Source organism: Populus trichocarpa, chromosome 15, assembly GCF_000002775.5.
Source record: "Populus trichocarpa isolate Nisqually-1 chromosome 15, P.trichocarpa_v4.1, whole genome shotgun sequence".
In the NCBI taxonomy this organism is placed as follows: Eukaryota; Viridiplantae; Streptophyta; class Magnoliopsida; order Malpighiales; family Salicaceae; genus Populus; species Populus trichocarpa.
The window spans coordinates 1,991,062-2,009,485 of record NC_037299.2 but is presented as its reverse complement, the minus strand read 5'-3'; the positions used below and the strand labels follow the sequence as shown (position 1 = coordinate 2,009,485).

The 18,424-nt window shown below is 31.1% G+C and overlaps 1 protein-coding gene across 1 annotated transcript; it reads right to left on the bottom strand.

Annotated features, from left to right (window-relative positions):
• Positions 1-4,984: 4,984 nt before the first annotated feature.
• Positions 4,985-6,260, bottom strand: LOC18105642 (probable membrane-associated kinase regulator 6). The gene is made up of 2 exons (XM_006374232.3): positions 5,492-6,260; positions 4,985-5,374 (listed from the first exon to the last, which is right to left on the bottom strand). Exons 1-2 carry the CDS (start codon positions 6,150-6,152, stop codon positions 5,367-5,369), a joined length of 669 nt encoding a protein of 222 aa, XP_006374294.1. The 5' UTR covers positions 6,153-6,260; the 3' UTR covers positions 4,985-5,366.
• Between the last annotated feature and the right edge of the window lie 12,164 nt (positions 6,261-18,424).

Here is an 18,424-nt window from a genome sequence, read left to right as displayed (position 1 = left end):
GAACAAGGGCTACTACATGTTCTTGGATCCTAAGCCCCTCGACTAGAAGGGCTATGATGATACTAACATCCACGGTGGCTAGGAGTCCAGGGCTTAGACAACTTTTTTGTTTCATATACCACCTCTTTCTCTTCAAGAGGCACGTTTTCTAGACAAAACCTATCGCGGGGCTATGAGCTCGAACGTGGAATAATACTTCTTGAAGGAATAACCATGTAGCGAATTTTGACCAACATAATCAGATATCATTATGACTGTTAACACATCTTAATTCTCTATCATGTTCAAACATTTATACCATGTTCATCATTGTACTGTTACTTTAGTTGCAGCCAGTGCCCACAAGGCTATACCTCTACGAGGCTAGAAAGGAAACATGTTTGCCATGAAAATTTTGGTCAGTATTAGCTAAGAATCAATGTTTAATATCTCCATGATTGCTGGTCTGCAATGCTGTTGAGTGTGAATTCTGTCCACTAATCTGTGTAGTCCTAAATCGACCACTCCAGCGCAACCAGCCGTGTAATTTGTTTGTTGGTCATTTGTCCTTCTATAACAAGGTTCAGTTTTCACATTGAATCCAGCGTCCTAAATATCCGAGGACATAATTGAAGAAGCCCCATGTCCTCATCTTTGAATCTATATGCAATGTCTAGATGAAAACCAGTACTGTTATTATGACATGGAGTGTCTTGCTAGTAGATACAATTACCAAAGAATTGATAGCAGCGACAAGTAGCATGCATGATGTCTCGGTCCCCACAGCTATAAGAGAAACAAAAGTTATGAAGTTACCCTTGCTTTTGTGAAGAAGCAGAAAATCCAACTAGAAAAACAAAAGGATGTAGATAGGAACAGAATAATCAATGTAATCAAGCTTTGAACTTCTCCTAGCACATTTTGCCATTGTCTCCCTATCCTACCTACTGACATGTGATAAACCCTTCAATCGTTGCCAAATTCTGCTTCAACCCTGATGGCCTATATTTGGCCAGCTATGCTCGGTTAGGATACTCTGTAATGGATTGAATTTTAGATCTAACTAGATAGTTGGTCTTCGCTTTGCTCTGGCCGGGTTGATTTTTTTGTAGCATAAAAAAACGATGTTCAAGTGCTCTAAATGTATTTAAAGAACAAAAAAATCAACGACTCGACATCATAGAAGGAGAATTGAAAAAAATAACGATTGTCAGTCCTCAAGAATCAAAAGGTAGAAGGATGAAATAAGAAGGAAAAAAATCAATGAAAAAAAATCTTAAAAGACAAAGCACTAACAAAACCGTGTGAGGTCGCCAAAAACTCGCGAGTATGATCATACGAACGAGATAATTCAATAAAAGGCAAAACAAGAAAAAATACACAGTTTAATTTTAGAAGGAATTGAATTTTGAAGGACAAAAAAAAGCGACCTAAAAAAATAGGCTACTTAGACAAACCTTCTACCTAGATCATGAGAAAAAAATAACCTACTTGAAAAGAAAACCAAAGAAAATAAGGAAGTTTATTTTTCAAAACGAACAACTTCGAATGATGTAATTGGAAAAGAAAATAATGTCAACCCGTGTTAACATTTCAAACTTATGACCCTAGCTAGTAACTAAACTGGATGCACTGCATCTGGAAAGCCATTATTATAAAACTTAGCTCGATTTGATGGGTTGACCCGTGAACTAAGTGATCTAGGGCTTAGATTTGGCCGAGTTCCAAAGGAAATTGGGGGAGAATTAATCCGGTGTATAACAATCAAAAACCCAGGTTGCCCATGTCCTTGTTAACCTGGGGCAAATTCAGTTAAAATAGGGTCAAAACCCATTGACCATTTTCCTTCTTCTTTTTTTTCAAAATGGTATCATCTTTACTTTTTTATAAAATAAAAAAAAATTGATTGACTTGGGTTCACTAAGTCAACCCACTCGACCCGTGACCCGATACTTGTCCTAGATTAACTCTCGGGTAAGGCCTGAAAAAATGGGAAAAACTAAGAAGACCAAATCCCAATAAATCAAATGTCGACTAATGAAATAAAAAAATCAAGAATAAAAAAAATAACAATTAAGAGAAAAAGAACCTCATTTGAAAAAAAAAAGAAGAGAGAGGACAACCTGGAATTTTGAATTGAAGGGCAAAATTGAAAAAAAATGATCAAATTAACAAATGAATCCATAATAAAAAAAAATCAAGACAATAAGGATCAAATTAAAAAAAGAAATCTAAATTATGGATCTAAGGATGAAATTGAAAATAAAATAAAAATTGATAATAGGACTAAGAATCAAAATTAGAAATCAAAACATTAAGGGACAAACCTTAAATATCATCAGATTTTGAATTGAAGGGAAAAATTAAAAAGAAAAATCAAATTCACAAAAGAATCCAAAATAAAAATAAAAATCAAGAGAATGAGGACCAGATATAAAAAAAATTAAAAATAAGATCATATTTCCAAGGATGAATTTGAAAAGAAATTAAATAGGATAATAGAGCCAAGAATAAAAATTAAAAATAAAAACATTGAGGGTCAAACTTGAAATATCATAAATAAGAGGACAAATTTGATATAAAAATCAAATGCTAAATGATGAAATTGAAAAAAAAATATTGAATATGATATAATTAAAAGAATGAAGACCAAACATTATAAAATTAACAAATAAGATACTCTTCTGATTTTTTACAAGGACAACATGTTTTTCAAGGCTAAGACATTATCGAAGCTTCACACGTTTCACCATTGTGAAGGGAGTGATAAGATGCATTGAACACTGTCTCGAAATGTAGTTTTCAATCATTTGGAGACACTACATGCACCTCCTAATGGGTTTGAGTGTATCCTTAAACGCTGGTGTGTGCAATGCATCAATTTCAACATTTTAGTAACTACATTGTGCCAAGAAGCAGAAAAACCCAAGAAAATTCAACTTTTAAAAGTATTATAGATATTAGACTGCACAAGTCAAAGGTTAAAAGTTGTTTTTACCCCATTAAAAATGTGTCCCGTAAAAAATATAATATTACCCTTGAAAAGCATGTTGTAAGCCATTTCTGAGGGGACCAGGAACTCTCATTTCTCAGCGACCAGATAGAATGGTCCCTAAAGATTGGTCTAATAAATAAAAAAATGCACTCATCAAATCACTTGTTAGTGTTTACATACTTTTAAAAAAAAAAAAGCGTTATAGCCACTGGTTTTGTGAAGAGATGCCCCGATTTTAGCAAATAATGGTCGCTGCGCAATATATAACAGCCATTATTTAAAACTGTGCTTGGTTAGGATTTCAGATATAATTAGACATGGTTTAAGATCATGATTTAGCCTAGTTTTTCCTTGTTTGTTATATTCTACTGGCTAGGAGTGGACTTGGTAACAATTTTTCTGCACAAAACTTATCAAGTGCAGAATCCTATAGATCTGCACAAAAGAATGGTGGTTGCTTGGATCCAAGACAAAACTTGTGAGAGCTAAACATTATCAAATGATGTAGCTGCAACTCTAGCTTTCTTTTAGTAATGAGTTAGCACCATCTATGATAATTCCCAACTTTGGTCATTATGGATCAACTTTTTTCAATTTGGTCAAGAAAGAGGCTGCCACTGCACAATTATAGAGCACAGAGAAATGTATGCTACAAAACTGCTGCAAAGATATGGGCACGACAAGAGCCCATACCAATGATTGTGCTAGAAAAATCAGCCTCAAGGAATGGAGTTTGCCCAGGAATGAAGCAAGTGTTTACTTTACTTGGAATTTTCACCTTCATTACACCTTGCTTTAGTCTTTACTTGATCTGTTGGCACCATGCTACGCACAAGAAAAGAATGGAAGTTTTCCTCATAGAATAAGTAAACGTTGGTCTCCTGCAGCATATATTCCGTTCTATTTCACCATCAGGAGACCTGCTTGCCGGAGAAATATCTATCAATAATGTTGAAGAATTTCTGATCCAAAACCTGTCAACTGTCAAAAAATCGATCAAACTTTGTCTTTTTTTTAGTGGGAATCAAGAACTTGCCTGATGATATTCGAATAATCAGCAGTCAAAGCTTAATCAATCAGTAAAAATTTGGCATGCCTAACTTATGTTCTTTGATTTGTGTCCCAGGTCATGTCAGATAATCTTCAGCTCGTAGATTTAAAAGTTAAAACTAGGCATTTTGCAGGTGTAAGAAAAGAATGGCAGCTGGGACAGGACAAAAAAAATAAAGAAAGAAAGAAAATATAGCTTGTGAGAAACAGAGAAAGAAAAATAGTCTGATACCAGTTCTGACAGAGACACAAAGCCGAACTAGAATCTGCCTGCAACTGCAAATTCAATTTTCCTACCAGATATCTAATTTCAAGAAATCTTGGAAGAACTTCCTTACAGGATGAGTGTTAAATATGGTCAAATTGTTATAGATTAACTTCTCCAGTGATTGCATTCCACGCCAATTGAAAATCCTTCATATTAAACTAACATTGAATTCTTCAACATTTAATTGCACAAGTTAAAGTAGTTGAGAAGATACTATCTACAAGCAAGCGTGTTGAAGAAAAAAAATCAAATTTATTTGATTATGTAATCTAAGTACCGCAACGGTCGAGCAACACCAGCAGTTCTTCTTTCTTTCTTTTTTCCCTTTTCTTTTTGCCTAAACAATTAAGCAACAACAGTAAGTAAATTCACCGAGTAAAACACCCATAAATCCAAGCTATACCTGGTAAAAAGATTGAACCTAGGAAGGGCACCTCAACTTTATATCCCTAAGGTTAATTCATCCCTTTCCATCAGGCTAATCCTAGTGGGGCTTTCTCGACCGTCGTTGTCCTGGAAGGCTCAACAACATGGTCCAGTGCAGGCATTTAGACATCTGAAAATGTTTATCGATAATTCTTAAAGGCAATGATAGTATATATGGTACAAATCTAAAAGAAAAAGGTGCCCTGAAGACAACTTGTGGAATTTGAAATTTGAAACAATAATAGAATTGAAAAATAATGGAGATATTTAATGAATAGAATAATCCCGTTTCCACTAAAAGAAAACTATACAGAAATAAGGGAGAGAGTCTTTGTAGCTGGTAGCTTTTCTCCCATGAAGGAGAAGGAAAAAAAAAACAAAATTTAAAATTTATCCTTAAATTCTTCTTCTTCTTCTTCTTCTTCTTCTTCTTTTCTCTCCCTCATGGCCCGACCATCCACGCAACTTCTAAATATTTCTTAATGAGAAAACAAATTTACATTATCCTCACAGAAGAGTAGAAGAAAAGAACAAGAAACAAGTGGTTGCTGGTCTTTCTTTATTCCTCTCTCATTTTCTTTCCCATGTGAATATCAACATTGCTGCTTTCTTTTCTTCTTTTCGACTCCTTTGTACAGCAACCTCGATTTATTTCCCTGAAAAAAACAAATACCAAAGAATTTTCAAAAACCCTGATAATTATGAAGTGACAATCATGGCAGGATTGAGATTAGAAAAAGGAGATAATCATAACTAGGTGAAGATTGACTTACCATTTGATCTTTTGCAATGGAGAACTGCCTCATAAATAGAGCTCTCAGAATCACAAGATCTTCGCCAACAATCGTCGACAGAATTAGCTACACTGATTCTTGGAGATGTTTCTGCTGAATATTCCCAGCTCTTCATTACCTGAACTTTTGAATCAATATTTTCAGCTCTAGAACTTGACCTGTGGCCTCGAAATCTTCGATAAAATGGCCTAAGAAAATCCAAGTACTTCTGAATTATTTGCTTTGACACTCTCCTGCACCTTCTCAGTGAAGAGCAGCGACGAGGTTTACATGCTGAAACCACAGTTTTTGGGGGATGTGAAGAGGTAGGAAGGGCTGCGGTTGAATCTGAGACTTCATAAGGCTCTATCGTTAATGGATCGACAAAGAGAGGCATGACATAGCCATTGGAGAAGAGCTCATCAGCATGAACAAGAGTAAGAGGAGATTGTGAAACGGGGAAGTCAAATTTGAACTCCTGAGAATTTCTGAAGAATCTCTTAGATGGTGGCATTCTTGGGTCCATCTCAATGAAGGAAGCTTCATCTGATGCATCAAGTGAGGCCCTGAAAGAACTGTCTAGGCTTTCCAGAGATGGTTGCAGGTTAACTAACCAACTATATGAAAAGCTTTCAATAGAGAGAGGCTGTGAAGTTTCCATTGGGATCACGCTTGACAAGATATTTAGGAAAAGAGAGCAGACAAGATTGCTAGAAATATTAAGGGGAAGAGAGGTACAGTAGGTATATTAGCAAAGGTCCTCTACCTCTATATAGAATATATCAAGGCATATATATATACATATCCTCTCTATAAAAATTGGGTATGTGGCTCTTGCAAATGACACAGTGACGAACGAAGTTTATTATAAGTTAAAACATTTAAAAATAAAAAAATACTATAATTATAAAAATTATAGAAAAACTTTCAAAATATTTAATTTTATTCATCTATCTCTTATTTATCAAAAAGCTATTATAAAATAACTAGAAAATCCTATTAGTACTTAATAGAAAAATAAAAATAAGTGTTTTTTTCAAATAGAAAAACTAGAAAAGCAAATAATACTAAAAGTAAAAATAAAAAAAAATTTATAAACAAAAAAAATTAAATAAAAAAAAATATAAAAATTTATGTTTTCAAAAAAAATTTATATTAGATTTTTTAGATGGAAAGGAATTCTTCCTCAAGCTCAAATTGTTTATCAAACAGGATCTTCTCAATTGAAAATCATCCACCATGAAAATATCTAATATAATATTCTTCAAGCAAAACCTATTGAATCAAAATAAATCAATTATCTTTGGGTGTGGTCACTTTATCATGAATCCCTAATATTTTTATACAGGTCATTCTATTATAGATCTCTAATACCTTTATGCATAGTTTTAAGACCCGGCTCGGTCCAATGCCCGGGTTTCGAGTTTTGACCGGGTCACCGGGTCGGCCGGGTCAGTTCTTTATTTTTTTAAATCAAAACGACGTCGTTTTAGTAAAAACAAAAGTCAACGGGTTTGAAACCGGGTCACACCGGGTTTTCCTTCCCCTGTTTTTTCTTCAACCCGGCCCGATTCCAGTCCCGGGTCGACCCGTCGGGCCGGGTTTCAAAACTATGCCTTTATATGTGTCACCTATCATGGGTCTCACCACCAGGATTTTCAATAATAACACACAATAATTAACTATCAAGAATTGTTAAACTTTGACACAATAAAAAACGAATAATATCAGGATTTGTTACATGTTAAAACTTTTAAGAATAAAAGCATCGTAACATACTCTCAAAATATTTAATATGACAATTCTTTATATATATATATATATATATATATATATAATAAAAGAGAGAGAGAGAGAACTAGCACACTAGAAAAATTATTCCCTTCAAATAAATAAATAAATAACTAGAAAAATATGATAATAAAAAATAGAAAAAAATAAACTAAGTAAAGAAAATATATATTTTTCCTAAAAATATTCTTTCGAAATTGGGAAAAGGGAAAGAAAAACAGAAACGTGTGCCCCCTCAGGCACCCATTATGTATCTATCTTTTACCCACCCTCTCTATTCATATTTTCTCTTTACAAATTTCCCAAGTTCATTATTTGGTTAGAAGTTGTCACAAGCCAATGATACAGGTGTGGACCATTGGGGTGAGCTAGTCATATCGAAACTTGATCCTAAAAGGACTAGTTAAAAGCTGTTAAGGTCTGTTGTAACATCGGCATCAACTACGCCATTCAATTCAAAAGTCGAACTCATTCAATTCGAGAATGATTTATATGATATTTTCTAACAAATTAATCCCCTTATTATGCACTTCAAATTAAATCCAAGAAACGAGGCAACAAATTGAGTTTTTGTTTGTTCATCACAACTTGTTTTTAAATTACTTGTCATTTAAAAAAAATATTAGATTAATGTTAATTTATGTTTATTTGGATGATTTTATATATTAATATTAAAAAATTAAAAAACAAGAGTATTTTTTACTGAAAAATACTTATTACTACAATATTAAACATACAAAATTATTATTAAACTAGAACTTTGGAATAGTTTATATTTTATTTCTAACAAATTAAACTTGTATTAATAAATTTATCAAAGAATTATATTAACCTAATAACTTAAGCTAACTTGTATAGATCTATACTTTTTTATACTTGATTTTTATTAAATAAATAAAGATGGTAAGATTTAATTACTTAATAATTAAGGTTATGATATTATATAAAAAACTAATTTAATCAAAAAAAAATTAAGCTACTATAAGATATCACAAATATAATTTATATGATGAGTCAGCTGGTTCATGCACATCCTATAGCCAACTGAAAAGAGTCATCTAGAACCCTAGCTAACGCAAAAGGCATGCAGAAAAAGAGAATGTTTTGCTTGACACCATGTTTCTAGCAAGCCCATACTCTAAAGGGGGCAATTAATTGGTAGGCAATTAGTCTTTTTTGAGAAACGGGTAAAGCCACTCTCTCTATTGTTTATCCAAGCTGCTGCTAGAGCTACAGCATAAAGGCAGTACAATCATTACTATGCTTTGAATGTTTCTCACAAACATATATTCTATACTGTTTACAAAGAAAGTCAACATTGCTTGGCCTGCTTTAGTGCTGTCATCTTCTTTAACTGATTCACAATTCTGATGCTCACAAGGCTCACAATAATAAAGTACGTCATTAAAAGAATCTATTACGATGTCCAAGCTCTGCTCTGTGCTCAGAACTGCATCGCCAAAGCGAGTAGGCCCTCGAGAATCAATGCTACTAGGCTCCAAATTGACAAGTGTCTCTAACCTTATCGACTCGAGCGAGATTAATGTCAAACGACATTATGAACCAAGAACTTCGGTTTACAATATTTCTGTCCTTGATCAGTTAAACAAGATGCAATTGAGATATCAAACAGGGGAGAAATGGTTAGGGAAGAGAAACTATCACTAGGTTTCTCTCGGGAGTCGAGACTTCAGGCCTTGTCATCCACTAGCAGTCCGAGTGGTGGTGACTTCGAATCTTTCTCAAAAAAATAAATAAATGCTTAAGAAAGTAGTGTCATTTTCACTCAGAACCGTAACTACTTGTTATTTACAGACAACGTTATAAAAACAAGAATAACAGACAAGGGTCCCCTTTGGCTGTCGGAGAATGAAATGGACAATGACCAAGGTCTGTGGGACAAAAGCCAAAAATAGAAAGTGACTTGAAACCAATTGGTCCCCCCTATGACATCCTCTCCGAGGCATTGCGCAAACAATTACTAGATAAAGCATTCAAACATTTGGAAAGGATCGAGCGGTTAAATTTATCTTTACTCTCCATGGAAATTCTGTCAAATAACCGCAACTTGAAATTTACATAAATTTATCATTAGATAGAATAAAAAATAATATGATTCAACTAACTTGATCAATAAAACTTTAAAATATTTAAGTTCAAATAGTTATTTAACAAATAAATATTATAAAAAATTAAAGATGCATTTACAAAAAATTATTTACCATACCACATTGCTTAGCAGCCTAATTTTTTTTCGAGGCCACTATTAGGCAGAAAATGTTGTCTCCAAACATCCACAAATGGGATTTTGTAACAGGCAGCAGGAAAACATGAAAGTGAAAGCAACTAGTTGAAATTTAGTAACACACTATTGTGCCCGCACTTTACTATAGAGCTCAACTATTTTTTTTTATGTAAAAAAGATGTTCAGATTATAAAATGGGATAAAAATAAATAAAAAATCAGTCATAATAAATTTATATCCACATTAATTAAAGTTGAGTCAATCTAAAATATTAGTCAACCCTTCAACTTAGATCATATGATTGGAATAACATAATAAAAATAAAAAGAATTATAAAGTTTTTTTTCTATAAAAAAAAACTAGTATTAACTTTTCAAACATGTAATCTGAGTCATTAGATCCAAAACACCTAATCTGCAAAAAAAACATGAAGTACAACTCCTTACAAATCATATATTGAATGATAAAATTAAAAAAAAATAATTATTCAAAAGAACTTAAAAACTAGCAATTAAAAGAATGAGAACCAAAATTAAAATACAAAATAAAAGTTATATTTAATTGAAGAGTGAAATTGAAAAAAAATCAATTTAGTAAAAGGATAAAAATAAATTTTAAAAATGAGGCTCGAAATTGACATAAAAATTAAAAAACAATATGTTGTAATTAAAATGTGAAATTGTAAAAAATAATAACTTTTACAAAAGGAAAGAAAAAAATTAGAAATCAAAACAATGATGACTAAATTAGAAAACATAGCCCCATCAATTTAGATTAAAAGATAAAATTGAAAACCATTAAAACTTTTACAAAAAGATCAAGGAAAAAACTAGAAATATAAAGAATGAGAGCTAAATTGAAAAATATAATATTTGGTAAATTCAAATTCAAATATGAAATTGAAAACAAATAAAACTTTTATGAAATGATTAAGACCAAAAATCAAAAATTAAAAGAATAGAGATTAAAGTTGAAATACCAACAACTAAGAAGATGAAGCTGTAATTTTCAAGGGTGGATAGAGAGAAGAAAGAAAAAAAAGGTTCACTAGCGATATATGTTACACCAATAGAAAAAGAACACGGTGGCGCTTCTAACAACTCGGTGGAAGGGCTCTTTTGGACGCCGCATAGGAACATCCCACTCATTCCCAGGTGTGCCACACGTGCACATTTTTTTTTGTTTTTTCAAGAGTATTTTTATTGTTTTACTGTATATTTTTATTGTTTATTATTTTTTATATTTAGTAAAATACCAAATTTCCTCCCAACTTAATAATGAAAAAATTATTATGAAAATACAAAAATATCCCTTGATGTCAAGTTTTTATTTGCTTCCAATAGTATTTTGGTCGTTTTAATATACAATTAAGATAAAAAAAATACTTATTTATCTCGAATCAATTTAAAAATAACAAATAAACAATGTTAAAAGGCTTCAATACTCTTAAAATTCAGTATGAAATTTTAAAAATATACTTATATTATCTCAATAAACGATGCTGATAGAAATATTACCAAACACTACGATGTAAATTGTTTCTGGTTTCCTCTATGTGCAGATATGTCACACTGCTATCAACAAATGTTCACATCACAAATAGCTTCACTTTTTTTTTTTTTTTAATATTTCATGGGAAAGCCAATTCTAAGCGGTCCAAAGCACATGGGAACCTATAAACAGCACAATCATTGTACTTGGGTGAGGGCCGTGAGGCAATGGTTCCAGAAGCTAATTAAAATAATTCTATACAAGTGAGATGTCATTTCATTAAAAAAAAAAAAAAACCTAAAAGGGTGATGTTGACACGCTACTCTCAACAAATGAATTCACTGTTTCTCTAAGCAAGTTCCACCGTGGACGATAGCAATAAATTTATCTTCTTGCCATAAAATAATAAAAAAAAAACTTTAGGATATGGTTGTCTTAAAATGAGGGTATTTTAATATTTTTAGATTGTTGAAGGGTAATACAGGCTTTTGTCTTTTAAATTGCATAATAAAATATCATAAACGTCCTTAAAATTAATATGTTGTTGGGTGTCATTCAAGGATAGATTTGTGCGTGGTAAAATAACTAATTTATTTTTTTTATTTGTGCAATTAAAATATCTCATCGCATTTGAAGTTTAATTTTCTATGCGCTGAATTTAAGGGCATTTTTGTTCCTCCATTATTATTATTTTTTTTAGTTTAACGTGAGTGTCCGGGTCAGATTTCGCGCACCTCGACTAATCCCACAGACCCTGAAGTTAACGACCATGTAAGCCTCCAATGACCATTATATAAGCAACCACAGAGCTCGAACCTGAGACCACAGAGGGAGCAAACCTCTTGGTCCCAAGCTCTTACCACTGGGCCACCACCTAGATGGTTTTGTTCCTCCATTATTGATTTCTTTGGATGATGCATGCAATTGATTCTGGCAAACTAAAATGCTATTACGAGGAGTTTTTAGATTTGTCATGATGTCTCTTCCATGTAACGACGGCGGGTGTAAAGAACAGAACTCTTGTATGACTCTGGCAGCCATATCGTTTTTTTTATTCTCTCTCCCCCCTGATTTTTGCACCCTACCTTGCTATTTTTCAAATCAACCACTTAATTCTCTTTGTTTTTGATTTTTTCCCTAATCCTTTAGATGATATTTGTTTTATTTCAAGTAACTTATGAAAATCAAAATTTATTTAATTTCATCCTTATTCGATTTTTTTACGTCTCTTTGTTTTCAATTCAATCCTTGATCTTTTGGTTGATTTTTGTTTTATTTGAAATAAATTATAAAAATCAAAATTTATTTCAATTTCATCCTCATTTGATTTTCTAAATTTGTCTTATTTGATCCTCATTTTTTTAATTTCTATTTATGTCATATGAGATAATTTTTATAATGTAATATTTTTGGTGATTTCACCCTCGATTATTTTTTTTCCATTTAGAATTCCCCTCATTCTTTTTATTTTTGTTTTTTTTTACTTTGCCAAAAATTTTAGCTTGGTATTTTGTTACACTTAATCTCATCATTCAACGTTGAATTGATTTATATTTAAGCTTATTGGTTAAACCCATTTTGAAATTTCATAGGTTGCAATAATCCAACTTAAGGATGTTCTCTAGTGGTTACTTTAGGTTTTTTTTTTTATCATTCTTTTAAGTTAATGTTTTTTTCAATATCATCCTTAGATATTTATTTTATTGGAGATTATGCTATGTGTTTTTTACATGCTATCTACTTCCTTTGTTTATTTATTTAATTGGGTTATTTGGGGTCTTTTATTTTTTGTTCTTTGTTAAATGTATTTTATCAAAATAAAATTTTTTCTTGAATTAAATAGAATTGATTAATTAAATATAGATGGATACTCACTTCATTGTGTTTTGTTCAATTAGCTTTTCTGGGGCATTGCTCTAACCAACCATGCAGCTTCTTTCAATGTTATTTTGCATCCTTTTGTAGTGAAGCTTGAACCATTTCAACAAACTTTTTTAGTTATGGGCAATGTTCACAGTGGAGTGGCAGCGAATCTCTAATGATTTTTTTTTTCTCCTCACATGTATAATATAGATAACATAACTTTTTTAGCTGATTATTGTTGAGTTTTTTTTATATAGTTCATTTATTTTTATTATTTTTTATTTAAATCAGATGATTGAATTAATCGTTTTTATTAGATATAATCAAGCAAAATTTTTTTAACTTTTTGGAAAACACTCTTGTTACCTAACTATTTTTTTATATTAAAAAAAAATTAAATCAATTAGCGGCATAGCACGGTTCCATTCTAGTTAAATCTAAATGACATTTCGTCAACAACCGCTGTTCATAAGGACACTTTGATTAGCTTTACCTCTATTTATGTGCCGTGCTATGTGAGCTAATAATAGAAATACTCAAGATTCTACCAAGCAGAATACAGCGAGCACATGTTTTCTTTTTTATTTTTAGAGATTTTTTTTTTGGGATTTGTTAATTAGATTTATAGGATTTGTTACATTTAAGAATATTCATTTATACTTAAATGTGTTTTCTTGGTGTTGAAAACATGAGTTTCTCACTTTTTTTCATTTGATTCTCTCAACTGTGATGGTTATTGTTTGTATTTCTCTTTCTCTCTCGTACATATACAGATACATATATTGAAATTATACAATTCAAATATAATTTCAAGTATATAAATATAATTTTAAAATTTAAACATTTCAATTTAGTAATTATTGGATTACTAGTTCATACTATATTGCAGGTTAAATCAATTTTTTTAACTTAAAAAGAAATATTTAAGCGTAGCTAATGTTTTTCTAGTTGAAAAAATTTAAACCGTGTGGAAGTTGATTCGACATGACCTGATAAACTTGACTAGTCTAAACGCAACTTAAAAAACTGGTAAAAACATAATTTAACTTAAAGGAATTCAAGACACCTTTTTTTTAAAAAAAAATATTGAGACGATAATATATTGGATTGACATGGATTAATCTTGCAAATCCATGACGTAAGTCATGAGACCATAATAACCCTATATAAAGCATATCAAAACAAATTATAAATTTTAGTTCCCAATCAACTCAAAACTAAAAGATAAAATTTAAAAAGTGACAAAAAAAATACTCAAATTAACCTATCAAATTCATGACCCGGGTTATGAGATAAAAATAACCATATTAAAATAAATTATGAAGCTTAATTCTCAATCAACTCAATGTTGAAAGATGAAATTGAAGAAAAAAAATCAAATTTAAAAAAAGGATACAAAAAAGACCCGAGTCAGCCTATCTTAACCTATTAAATCCATAACCTGGTTTATGAGATTGGGATAACCTCAAAAAAAGTAAACTAAAAAATAATCTCAGTCAACTCGGGTTAATCTGTCAAGCCCACAACTCGGGTTATAAGACTATGATAACCCTATAGATAAAAAGCAAATTGAACAAATTATGAAACCTAATTTATAATAAACTCATTGTTAAATAATGAAATTGGAAAAAAAATCAAACTAAAAAATGAACACTATAAAACAACCTAAGTCTACCTAGATTAACTCGCAAAACTAATAACCAAAGTTATGAGACCATGATAATTGGATATTTCATTAGTTTTCAACAAATTATTTTTCAAAAAATTGAAACAAATATGTTTATTTAGCATAATTCATAATCAACCAAATATTTAAGATATCAAATGATAAAATTAAAAAAAAACCTGAGTCAACCAGATTAACCCGCCAAACTCGTGCATGGGTCATGAGACTAAGATAATTATAAAGAATGCAAACCATAATAAATTATGAAATTTAATCTCTAATAAATCAGGTGTTGAAGAATGAAATTACAGAAAAAAAAGAAATTTTTTTAAAAAGAAAAACAAATTTAAAAAAAACATTATTGCTGGAACAAAATGAATGAAATGAAACGACCGGAATTTGATTGAGAAATTCAGAATGAATTGAGATTTAGAGCAAGATAAAACTTGTTTCAGTTTGTTTTGTTTTTTACATGGCATGAGATATACTGGTCATTAACGTAATGGAATAGAACTGACAAACTTGGCATAAATAACTTGAGAATTGGATGGAGAGGGAGAAATACGAGTGGCATGCTATATAAGAAAGAGGATTTATAAGAGTAGTAATTTTAAAACTGAGATTTGATGGGACTAGAAACTCGATGAAGCTGTCCCAAATCCAAGGGTAGTTTCATGATTCATTCAAAATGAAGATTTTATTTCTTGAACACAACTGGGCATCACCGGCATGGAAGAAACCAAAGCTGGGCTCTAGCCCCCGAGTAACAAAATCGTCGGAAGAAAGAAAAATTTGTAAAGCCCACCTATTATGGCTTAAAGATTTGTAATCAGAGTGTAAAATCTCCTTGATATAGGACTTGAGTACTCGGGACAAAATACAGAACTCGTGATTCTCCCCCAAAATCAAATCTTTAAGCCTGAGGTGAGATTTCCAGAGGCCAAGCTTTGCTTTGGGAGTCAAATTATAAGAAAAGAACTCAAACTAGAAAATGGGCCATTCAAGTTTTGCCTCAAAAGAAAAGGTAAAAGAAAAAAAAGCAATCTCAATCTCAAAAAGTTGCCTCTTTAAACACTCTCTTTGTTTCTTGCTTCTTCTTCTTTTAGATGCTGCTCTCTTCACTTCTTCTTTTCAATCTCATTCCTAGATATTTATTTTAATGAAGATTAGGCTCTGTGTTTTTTATATACTTTCTATTTTTTTTTATTTAGTTGGGTTATTTGAGATTTTTTATTTTTTATTCTTTGTTTAATATATTTAATCAAAATAATTTTTTTTCTTGAATTAAATAAAATTAATTAATTAAATATAGATGAATACTCACTTCATTGTGTTTTGTTCATTTAGCTTTCCCAGGGTATTGCTCTAACAAACCATTCAGCTTCTTTTAATATTATTTTTCATCATTTTGCTGTGAAGTTTGAACCATTTCAGCAAACTTTCTGATTGTGGGCAATGCCCACGGTGAAGTGGCAACGAGTCTTCAATTATTATTTTTCCTTCTCCTTATATATATATATATAACTTAATTTTTTTAGTTATTTATTTCCATTGTAGTTAAATCTAAATGACATTTCGTCAACAACCCCAATTCATAAGGACACTTTGATTAGCTTTACCTTTATTTCTGTGCCCTGCTATGTGAGCTAATAACAGAAACACTCAAGATTCTACCAAGCAGAATACAGCGAGCCTACGTTTTGTTACATTTAAGAATATTCGTTGATACTTTAATGTGTTTTTTTCTTTTTGTGTTGAAAACATGAGTTGCTTAGAAAAACTAAAATTTTTTCATTTGATTCTCTCAAATGTGATGGTTATTGTTTTTATTTCTCTTCTTCTTTTTTTTTCTCTTACACACACACATATATATAAAATGAAATTATACCATTCAAATATAATTTCAAATATTTAAATATAATTTTAAAATTTAGACATTTTAATTTAGTAACTACTAAATTGTTAGTTTATACTATATTGCAGGTCAGATTAAAATTTTTAATATAAAAAAAATATTTAAGCATATCTAATATTTTTCTAGTAGAAAAAATTTAAACTATATCTTAATTTAAAAAATTCAGAATGAATTAAGATTTAGAGGAAGATAAAACTTGTTTAAGTTTGTTTTATTTTTTAAAAGGCATGAGATATACTAGCTAATTGAGGCATAATGAAATAGAATCGACAAACTTAGCATAAATAACATGAGAATTTTGGATGGAGAGGGCAGGTGAGGGAGAAATATGAGTGTCATACTATATAAGAAAGAGGATTTATTAGAGTAGTAATTTTAAAACTGAGATTTGATGGGACTAGAAACTCGATGAAGCTGTCCCAAATCTAAGTGTAGTTTCATGATTCATACAAAATGAAGATTTTATTTCTTGAACACAACTGGGCATCACCGGCATGGAAGAAACCAAAGCTGGGCTCTAGCCCCCGAGTAACAAAATCGTCGGAAGAAAGAAAAAATTGTAAAGCCCACCTATTATGGCTTAAAGATTTGTAAAGCAGATTGTAAAATCTCCTTGATTAGGACTTGAGTACTCGGGACAAAATACAGAACTCGTGATTCTCCTCCAAAATCAAATCTTTAAGCCTGAGGTGAGATTTCCAGAGGCCAAGCTTTGCTTTGGGAGTCAAATTACAAGAAAAGAACTCAAACTAGAAAATGAGCCATTCAAGTTTTGCCTCAAAAGAAAAGGTAAAAGAAAAAAAGCAATCTCAATCTCAAAAAGTTGCCTCTTTAAACACTCTCTTTGTTTCTTGCTTCTTTTTCTTTTAGATGCTGCTCTCTTCACTTCTTCGTTTACACAAATCAAGAAACAGAAGGTTCTAGATTTCAAGAATTTGAAAAACATGGCATTAAAAAAGATCAGGTTTCGTTTTTCCTTTCCGGATTTGCGATTAAACAGTCAAGAATTTTGGCTTCCGTTCTAAATCTCAAGAAAATACCACTTCAAAGATTTTGTTTTTCCCTCCTGGATTTTCGATTGTAAACTATTCTGTAGAGGCGGTTCTGTTTTTTCATTCATATTTCGTTGCTGGTTCATTTGTACTATATATTATTATTTTCTCACTTTAGTCCTCAAACTTTTATTTTTGACAATTTGACCCTAAATTGCAGGTCAATTGCTTATAATTTCTTAAGCAAAGTCAACATAGAAAGAAGGAGGTTCTAAATGAAAAAAGCGGTCAAAATGGGTGACGAGTCCAAATTTTTTAAATAAAATACACTTTAATCCTTTATCTTTACAAATAATACAATTTAGATCCATTTGAATGTCTAAGATTTAACTTTGATAAAAAAAACTTAATTTTATTTATATTTTAATCGATGGTTAGAGCGAGTAGAGAAAAATTTAGATCAAATCCCACTAAGATAGATCTTTGCCAAATTTTTTCATTCTCAATAAGAAAAGCTGAAAATAAGAATTTTAAAGAGAACTGTGAAATTTTGATCATTTAGCTGAAGCAACAACATCTTTATTGAATGTCAGATTACAATACGAGATGATTCAAGTTTGCTGGACTTAACTGGCACGAAAGGGATACAGCATACCAAAAATCTAAGACGGTCAAAGCAGGCCAACAATTGCTAGAAAGCAGGAATAAGAGGAATACTCTTATTATCTATACAGCCTTTTGCATGTGCTAATCAAGAGGAATAAGAGGTCATCGTCTTCCGACCGAATTTGGCACAAAAAACATATGGATTGGTCCCTACATTTTTTTTTTATAAAAAAAAGCCACTATGCTTTTATTGTCAAAATAATGTCAATTGAAACAATGTTTTGACTTCTTCACAAAACTAATAATAGTTGCTTTCATGGGTATTTTTATTTTTTTCAGGAGTTCATTAGGCATTGCTGAATTA